This window comes from Akebia trifoliata, chromosome 5 (assembly GCF_017979445.1).
Source record: "Akebia trifoliata isolate Shusen 1 chromosome 5, ASM1797944v1, whole genome shotgun sequence".
Lineage (NCBI taxonomy): Eukaryota > Viridiplantae > Streptophyta > Magnoliopsida > Ranunculales > Lardizabalaceae > Akebia > Akebia trifoliata.
The window spans coordinates 28,506,609-28,516,754 of record NC_141379.1 but is presented as its reverse complement, the minus strand read 5'-3'; the positions used below and the strand labels follow the sequence as shown (position 1 = coordinate 28,516,754).

The 10,146-nt window shown below is 33.0% G+C and overlaps 1 protein-coding gene across 4 annotated transcripts in view; it reads left to right on the top strand.

Moving 5' to 3' along the window:
• Window positions 1-1,719: 1,719 nt before the first annotated feature.
• LOC147401969 (putative serine/threonine-protein kinase PBL7) overlaps window positions 1,720-10,146 on the top strand; it is a 43,609-nt gene continuing 35,182 nt past the window's right edge. Inside the window, exons 1-5 of one of the 4 annotated variants that reach the window (XM_086443479.1) lie at window positions 1,720-3,104; window positions 6,702-6,853; window positions 6,945-7,134; window positions 7,273-7,664; window positions 8,547-8,909. In XM_086443479.1, coding sequence (XP_086299605.1) covers window positions 2,774-3,104; window positions 6,702-6,853; window positions 6,945-7,134; window positions 7,273-7,664; window positions 8,547-8,822 — 1,341 coding nt within the window. In that variant the 5' untranslated portion in view covers window positions 1,720-2,773 and the 3' untranslated portion in view covers window positions 8,823-8,909. Of the gene's footprint in view, window positions 3,105-6,701; window positions 6,854-6,944; window positions 7,135-7,272; window positions 7,665-8,546; window positions 8,910-10,146 lie in introns of those variants that run through there. The other 3 variants (XM_086443478.1, XM_086443476.1, XM_086443475.1) reach the window with 3 other exon arrangements.

The window sequence follows — 10,146 nt, the reverse complement described above, 5'->3', positions numbered from 1 at the left end:
ATTTGTGTCCCCTTGTCATAAAAAATAAAATTAAAAACAAAGACAAAAATTCGTGTAGTACCTTGATGTATTTCCATATTATTGCTTGTGAAGTAGATATTGACTACAACCTGTAATCAAAATTGAAACTCTCTTTTATGACGTTTCTCGCCTATTCAAAATAATATTTACTGTCATTAGAAACTCTGGCGAAATGTCCCCAGGACACAATAGCCCATATACAACTACTGTTAATCTTTGTTTTGTAGTGAAACAGAGAAAGAAAGGAAGAAGAACTGAAGTCGAGACGACAAAAGGGCTCGCATCTTAAATAGACAAGAAGACCCAATAGACACAAGGTTTGATGTTAAAAGAAAGAATAATCGTGAAGGGACCTCAAGATTGTATCACATATCTCACTTTCCTGACATGGACGTGTGTAGGAACCATTGATGTTTTCACTCGTATCTCGATGAAGGGTCCTCAAGGGTAGTTTTTTAAGTAAAAAGGATACTTTTATAAATTAGAAATGCCATTCAATACACGAGATTGGTGGATGTGGGCAAATTTGTTTTCCTCAAGATGTTTAATAGATTCTAAATCCATCTGGCAACAATCAATTCCTGAGTATAAGTCCATATAAACTCCAAGTCCATAATAGTTTATTTTCTCAAAGTCAACAAAACTCTAGACCTTTAATAGATTTTTAAATCCATCAGCCAACAATCAATTTCAAGTACTTAATTTCTAGGTAGATTCGACGAAGTCCAGATTAGTTTTCCTTATGAGTCGACTTTAAGAAAATAAATTTTAATTTCTCCCACTCAAAATACAGGTTCTCTCTCTTCTTCCAACAACATATTTGCTTCTAAATATCTTATAAGTTAAAATTTCATCTAAGGGTATCTTTAAATTTTAATGTTTAAGGTTTAATTTCAGTTCAAATTTATAGTGTATTATTATTATATGCTGGTATGATTTCTGATGCTCTTAAATGGAATTTATGTTTTATTTGACCCTTATAATAATTAAGAACTGTTGTTATTTGGATTGTTATCTTGTTAGTTGGTAAAGGCTTGAGGAGTACTGTTGATCACCGACCCCGTGCTCACCTAACAAAGAAAATAGAGGGAATGACCAAATCAATAGAGAAAAAGTTGAAAATTCCACAAACGATGCACTAATCGTCTTTATTTCGAAAATGACATATTTTCTTTGCTCACCTTACAAAGAAAATGAAGGACTCTTTATTAAGAATATGTATCGAATAGTCTCCTAGAAAAAAATATGAATCATTTAAACTCCACTTAATAAATTATTAATTTATAAAGAATCTTTTGAATCAATTTGATTAACATTCTAAGTCAAGTTTTAAAATTATGTTTTAATTATTGAAAAATTATTTATATATTTTAAAAATTTTAATCAATTTGATGATGATGATGATTATACTCATCTCCATCACCATCTTTATTGTAATCATCATCATCTATGTGAATTAAAGATTACTAGTTTTAGAAAAAGAAAATTAAGAATTATTTTTTCATTGATATCTATTTTTTCATTGGCCTATAAGAGATGACCATAGTCAAGAGACTTGTCATTAATTTTGAAACATTGGAGTACCTCCAATGTTCTTAAGATAAAGAATTTAAATCCAACGATTATAAATCATTCTTAAGAGTTAAGACAATGCTATAATCCATGGATGAATCAAACTGATAAATATTAAAAAAAAAAAAGTACTTTAATTTCTGGGTAGCTTCGACGAACTCCGTATTCGTTTTCTTCATGAGTTGACTTTCAGAAGATGAATTTTATATATACGGAGGAATCTCCCATCCAAATACAGGTTCTCTCTCTAAAAATGGGGTGCCACATGACCTTCGTTTCGAACGGAGACCGTTGTGGATCCCCTACTCATCCAAAAAGTACTTAATTTCTGTGTAGCTTCGACGCACAATCGTCCAAAAAGTAGTAATTTCTGGGTAGCTTCGACGAACTCCGTATTCGTTTTCCTCATGAGTTTACTTTTAGACGATCGATTTTATATATATGGAGGAATCTCCCACCCAAATACAGGTTCTCTCTCTCTCTCCAACGACATCTTCTGCTTCTACATATATATGGTAAATTATAATTTTTGGAATTAAACTATTTTACGTTAGAATGGGAAAATTTACTATTTTATAAGGCGAATTTTTTTAAAACTATTTTTATTAAAATTGTAGCGAAAAAAATATTTATGATTTATGTAATAATTTTTCCTATTTATGTAAAATATTTTAATTTCAAAAATAGTAATTTACCATTTTCAAAATTAAAATGAGTAGTCTACACTTTTGAGAGTATCTTTTAATAAATCAGAAAAAAAAAAAAAAAGAGAGGGAGTGATATTTTTTGTTTGATTGTAAAAAATTCATAGTTGTTGAGTGATTTTTGTTTGAATTTTAGCCTTTTTCATCATTGATAATCTGACTTAGGCATGTGACATACTCAATCGACTTATCTGACATGCCAGGCTTGCAAACCGTGATGTGTTCTCCTCTTATACAAAACTGCACCTTTGTATCTCGAGGAGAGCATGATTCTCAAACTTATCACATCAGGTAAGTTGATTGAGTTGTCACGTTGTTAAGTCAGATAATCAGTACTCATATATTTTTTTTCAGTTTTCACAACCTCTAAGGTGTATTTGTTTTCTTCTTTGCAGATTGAGCCTTTTAGTTATAAAAATAGGGAACCAAAATAGATCCTAATCAACCCCAATATTAGATATTCACTATACATTAATATGGATAGTTCAACTACCAATAGTGGATTTGACTTGAACCACCAAATTGATGAGTCCAACACATTTACTAATCTTACGGCCAACAGCGGATTTGGCTTGAACCATCGCATTGATCATCAGGAGCTCGATACATACATTAAGCCTACGGTCAACAGTGATGGCTTTGGTTTGAACCATCGCATTGATCATCAAGAGCTCAACACATATTATAATGTTACAACGAACAGTGGATTTGACCGCAATCACCATGTTCAGGAACAAATCACAAATAGGATAACCGTGAACAGTGGACTTGACCTCAATCAGTATGTTCAAGAAGACAACATGGAAGGTATGATTTGTTTCATTTTCAAATCTATAAAAAAATATGTTCTTTTTTTTGGTAGTGTAATCTTTAAAATCCTGTGATCAATATTTTAAATTACAAATAAACTCTATGGATACATATGAAACTGCTCATACCTTCTTCTAATTTAATTGTTTTTTAAAAAAGGGAGAACTAAATAAGATTTTAAGTCTTACTAGGGTCATCAAGCTCAAATATGTATCAAATTGGCAATCCAACACCATAGCCCTCTTGATTTCATGGAAATACTCAAATCCTAAAAAAAATTGATTTTTTTTTTTTTTTTACTTGATCCAAGGTTTGAAGAATAGACGGTTACCAAACTCCCATCGAACTCCCAAATTTAAAATTAAAATCTAGCAATGAAAAATAACCTTTTTCAAGATTTTTTTTTCTTTAAAGTTCATAGAATTTTTTTCTCTACATCACCGTGACATTGAATCGTGTTTTTGAAAGCCATAAATAAATAAACTTATACACCCAATTTAATGGAACTTTTGGGCGTGATTTTCCATGTTGTACTCAAATAGAGGAAAAGGATTTACTTGGTGACAAATGATTTGCTAGATAATTATTCTACTTGCAATCAAACATACCCTAAGATTTTAAAGGTTCCATATCTAAGAATTCAAAAAGAATTTATTGGTTTATCGACTCATAATTGCTTTTCGTGTTTCTCTGCCCATGAGAAGAAGTCATCAAAGAGAATAAATAGTAGCAAGAGGTTACAGTTGCTACCACTTCTCCTGAAGAATCCATTTCACCGTTCGGTGAGTAATTGGTTTGCCTTAGCATATGTGGAAGAAAATCATACTCAAAGCCTTTCCTTAAAAAATACTATCTTCTATTAGTTCATATGTGTCCATTTCTACTCTCACTACCTCCATCCACGTTTGTTTTGGTGCAAAAACAAATCATAATTTTTATGGTGTAACTTTTGATATGGACATCTGTTTGACTAGTACTATACACTATGTGAAAAGCCCATATTTGATGGTCTCAGCCCGTCAAATTTTGAAAAATTTGACGGACCATCTCATCAAATATGCCTGTCAAATATTTTCTTGTAGATTTTTTTTTTTTTGACGGTCTTGAACTAATAAATTATTAGAGAATGAGCTTCAAAAAAACAAAAACAAAATCAATAGAGTATGGCCGTCGAATATAGAGGTTTAACTAGCAATGGAATTGTCCTCTAATTCACCAATTACAATAAATGAAATAGTAATAAAAAAAAAATTCAGAAAAATAAAAAAACAAAATAAAAATCATAAAACAAGCTCCAAATTAAACTAAACAATTCAAAATTCATATTATATATTGAAATTTCATTACTAAACAGTCTCTAATTGAAGCAATTGGGCACTTACAAATGAAATTACGTCACATAATTGCTTAAAAATAAAATTCAATTAGAAGCAAATGGTCGTGATGCCTTTGATCTCCTCTGGCTTTCTCCGCTCTATCGTGTCCTCTTATTTCCTCAATGTTTGGATTTCCCCTACATTGCCACTATTCTCAAGGAAATCCTAATGGCACTTTCGTACCTACACGGAAAAGGTTTGGTACATCGAGATATTAACCCAAAGTAATAGAAGAACATAGCTAGACTTTATTCACAAATGTTAAAAAATAAGAAATATTATATGAAGGCGAAACACTATCAAGATCTTCAAGAACTGTATATTTATAAATATTAATAGCAAATAAAAAAACAAGTCGATAGAAAATCAATTCCTGGCTAACTTGATTAGTTGTAATCAAGCAGTCCTCCACTAATGAAGAACGGTTATAAGCAACCATAACCCACTAGCATAAGAACCAATTATTTTGATATACCACAGTGAATGTTCATTGCTTAATACTTAGAAAATACACAAAGCAGATGCCAATAGTAGTTAGTTTAAAACTTCGTTACTAAAAGTGCTAGAACATGATTCTATGTTGGGAGTGGCCTAAAGTGCTACAATGGATTATGTTGGGAGTGTGAGAATCATCAAAATGTAGAAATTGAACTATTTTAAATATTCATTTATGGGTAAGATGGTCAAACCAACATGTCTAAGCCAATTCAAGCCAAACACCAAAAGTTGTAAATAGAGTAGGCAACAAACTATTTTTGCGGATGGGAAAAAGTAGCTAAACATCATAAGAAAGCAAACACAATCAAGAAGTGTCAAGGGCAACAGTGTGTATGGTCCGATAGAGCTACTACCCATGCAAGGATGAATATGTGATCCAAAGAATTAAACTGAATAATCGTCAATTCTCATAATCGACACGTGTGCATAAATAACAAAACTAGGAGATTTTGTACATCAGATAAGCAAAGATGTAAGCGAGTGAGAAGTACAAAAGTGATATACAACTCCATGACTCCATATTATCTTATGTGAAAAACTTATTCTCTCTATGGACCCATGGATTGGGCTCCCACAGGCAATGTGGGACTATCGTTCTAACATGTACAATGCGTGAGGATATTATATTCCATGGTCAGCATACTATAGTTACACTAGGCATTATATGAGGTAATTAATAAATTAGAAATTATTGGAAAAGAGAAGGAACTTTACTAGGCAGGAGTGCGTTGATTTTCTTTAGATTTGGAGTTTTGGACAGCATAATGGTTGAAGTAAGCAAGGTATTTGTTGGTAAGAGCGAAATATATCCTCCCTTCTTACCAACCTTCAAATACACGACCCACTCTCCGCTCTATTCGGATCTGCCAATTAATTTAACATTGTAGTTAAAACCTTCAACAAATTCATTAAAAGCATATGGAACTTACAGAAAAGCAAAAGAAAAGAGAATAATAATGGGTACCATGAGATTTCCCTAACCTCAAACGAGGTTTGAGGCTCTCCATCAAACACAAGATTGAGATCTATGATATTATGATTTCTTGTAACTTGTAAAGTTATTTGTGCAAGACTGGTTTCAATAAAATGAGACTAGAAATTAATAGCTATAGGATTTGCATCGATACATAGTTCTTTGAGCCAAAAAAGTACGATGTAGATGTTATTTCTTTGAGAGGAAAGTTATTATTGTCAAATGCAGTATTATTCAGACTCTATTCTTTAGAAAAAGGGAAAAAAAAAAATTCAAATTCAATTATAATCAGTTTCGAAACACGAGTCGTAATAATCTGACTCCCCCATGTGGCATATTCAAAATACTCTCCTGGCGTGGCATGTGCTAAAACCATGTATTTTATGCATTGGGATACACAACTGCACATCCCCATAAATATGTGTAGTTGTGTATCGCGAGGAAAAAGATCTATGGTTCTAGCAGATGCCATATCAGGAGAGCAATTTTAGTATACCACGTGGGGGAGTCAGAAAATCATTACTCTTCGAAACACTTCAAGATCAGCAAACATTTCACTTCCTTTCGGTTCATTCTTCTTAGTTTGTAAGGCACTTGGATATGATCTTTCTTACTGGCATTGGCTATTAATGAGCTTAATTTGATAGAAAACTAGGTTTGAGCAGACATAATTATTATAAACATCAATTGAGAAGTGTAAAATTATTTGGTCATTCAAAACTTATTCATCCACACTTTGTTTTGCAGAGAATCCTAATCAAGAAACCTCACCTGAACATATTGAAGTAACGTTCACCTTCCATGAGCTTGCCTTGGCAACCAAGAATTTTCATTATAAATGTCGATTGGGTGCTGGTGGGTTTGGAAATGTTTACAAGGGATGCCTTGAGAGTGGGCAGGTAAATGAGGACTAAATTAACTACTATGAATGAGTTGAGTCCTTGGAATAATTGAAGAAACTTAGGATTGATTTTGGTTCATTATGATCAGCTTGCGGCTATTAAGCAACTTAACAGGAATGGGTTGCAAGGAAATAGAGAGTTTCGTGTTGAGGTTTCAATGCTACATCGTCTTCACCATCAAAATCTAGTTAATCTCATTGGATATTGTGCTGATGGAGATCAGAGGCTTTTGGTTTATGAATATATGCCACTGGGGTCTCTAGAAGATCATCTTCTAGGTATGTCAAATATATTTAATCTTTTGATTTTGTGATTATCTCTTTGAAGGAAACATTTTAAGTAATAATCTTCCTTTGAATTTGCAATAATTCAATACACGCTACATATTTCAATACGTATCTTATATTTGTTTGTAGATCTCGCACCAGACCAGAAGCCGTTAGGTTGGTATACAAGAATGAAAATAGCAGCAGGAGCCGCTAAAGGTCTGGCATATTTGCATGACAATGCCAATCCCCCTGTTATACATCGTGATCTGAAATCGTCCAACATTTTGTTGGACGAAGGATTCATTCCGAAACTCTCGGATTTCGGGCTTGCAAAGCTTGGTCCTACTGGAGATAAGACTCATGTATCATCGAGGGTGGTGGGCACGCTTGGATATTGTGCCCCGGAGTATGCAAGAACAGGTCATCTGACGTTGAAATCAGATGTTTACAGTTTTGGAGTTGTTTTACTTGAGTTAATCACAGGGCGAAGAGCCATCGACACCACTAGGCCAGCAGAAGAGCAAAATTTAGTTCCTTGGGTAATTTTCTTACTTGCTCTTTACTTTTTTTTGTTTCTCTTTGCTTGAATGTGAATCCATTAGAGGTTTTTTTTTTTTTTTTTTTAATTGTTGTGTGTTGTGGATAAAAGCTATTGTTTCAGAAGAAGTTAATAAGAGTGCCCATGGCTTCTAGAAGAGTTGGGACAAATCTTAATTCTTATGAGGTCCATCCCATCATTTTGTGTTAAAAATATGGCTCATGACAGACCATTTTTTACGAATTGTCCATGTAAATTTATTCAGTCTAAGCTAACGCTCTTAAAATCAACTTGTTCAAGTATCAAAGCAACATAGTGAGGTAGGAGATCTGGCGGAGGACCTTTGAGTGTCCTTGGCTACTAATTAGTTTGCTTAAAAGAATCCAATTAGTAGTCTTCAATTATATTCTTCTAAGGAGATATGTGTTGGTACCAACCTGTTCGCAAAACAGTTGTCTCGTTTGTGAAGAATGTCTTCAAGGTTGCTTCTTGTAATGTACCCAAAGGTGTGCGCTTTTGTTGTCCAGGGGTCTTAAGCTGGAGCTTCTCATACTTTTGATGGAAAAGTATTATTGAGCAAGTATAGAACACTTCAATGGCTCATTTTACCATCAAAAGCTTGTAACATCTTTGTAGTTTTTATGGAATCTCACTGGTTGGTTTTCTGTTAGAATGTAAATTTTCTTTGATCAGTCATGGAAGTTGAGATTCTACATGCATTTTCATAATGTTGCAAGAGCAACTTTATGGATGAGTGAGCCTGTCCGTATATATCTGTCCAAGTCCAATCATGCGTACATGTCTAGTTTATATTCAAGTTGATTGAAACTCTGATTAAAAAGTCATTTCTTTACAGTGTTGATGTTGTTATTTTGTTGAACAGGCTCGACCCCTTTTCAAGGACCGAAAAAGATCCCCTCAAATGGCTGATCCACTTCTTCAAGGGGACTTCTCAATAAGAAGTTTGTATCAAGCGCTTGCTATTGCTGACATGTGTCTCCTAAACAGGGCTACTGGACGTCCCTTGATTAGGGATGTTGCAAATGTATTAAGTTCACTAGCAGTGGCCCCAGCTGATGAGGTGGGATCAAGCAACAATGAAGAGAAGCGGCATTCCATTAAAGAAAATAACAGGAGATCCAGTTGGATGTGTTGCTAATAAATTTGTGTCCCCTCATCATAAAAAATAAAAATAAAAACAAAGACAAAAATTCATATAGTTGAGCACAAGTCTTGTGTCTATTCGACAGGCCGGTAAAAATTTAGAGAATTGTCTTTACAACTCTTAAGAGAAAACAAATCAAAGAATCTTTGACTTTTCAACTATTACAAAAAAGTAAAATGCCTTTTAGCTAAGGTTTCACCGGAAATGGAAAAACTCTATACATTCTTGATTTAAGTCATAAAAGAAAACTATGAATCCAACAACATAAATTCATTGGGTCTTGTACCCCTTGTTAGCAATGCGGAATACAACAAAAATTCAATTTGTGAAAAATTCGAGTTCTATTCAATTTTGGATCTCAAAACTCCAATAAAAAATTCAAAATTTTGATAAATGGAAAATATGCAACATATGCTTCATGCGAATATTCTCAGTCTCATTTCAAAAATTTGGAAACCAAAAATTCGGTAATATGATAATGATGTTAATAGTGATGGTGATGTTAATGGTGATGGTGAAGGTGATGATATATTGGTGATGGTAATAATGATGGTGGTGATAATGAGAGCATGTAGGTTATTATTCCGTTGATTTATAAAAGAAGACCAAAGTCAAGGGACAAATCATCAATTTGCAAAATTAATGTGTAATTTGAAATAAATATAGAGGATCATGTTATTATTATTATTTTAAATAAAAGACACATTTGTGACATAAAAAGTTGGATCCCTCCAAAATTTTGAAGCATGACCGCCTCTAAGTCAACTTGTGCTACATGTCACAACTTACAAGTTTACACTTTGCAACATACAAGTAACAGAAGCGTTTTTTTCTCCACCGAGTTTTATAAAAATTTGTAAAAGTCGTAAAAAAAGGCATTTTATTCTTTTAAGCTGAAAATGCGTGAATTATTCAAAATAGTTCAACAATCGAAAGAATCATACTTTCATTGAAAAAAATGAAAAATTTGTGAAATTTTCAAGAATTAAACAGAAGATTGCTTACAAGGCTTGTACCAAAGCCATATGTTCAAATGTACAAATATTTTATTTTATTTGTGGATGATTGTACATGATTCACTTGGTTTTATCCACTTCGTTGAAAATTTTGGATACTTTCCAAAAATTAGTAGAAAATCAATTTGCAAGAAAATTTTGAAAAATTCAATGTGATGGGGGAGGGGAGTTTGATTCCAAAATTTCATAGCACTTTTGGATGATTGGGGATTTTTGAGAGAAATTTCATGTCTAGGAACAGTGGATTGAAATGGTGTCGTATAAAAAAAAAACATCATCATATTGTATTATTCGGTTTAACC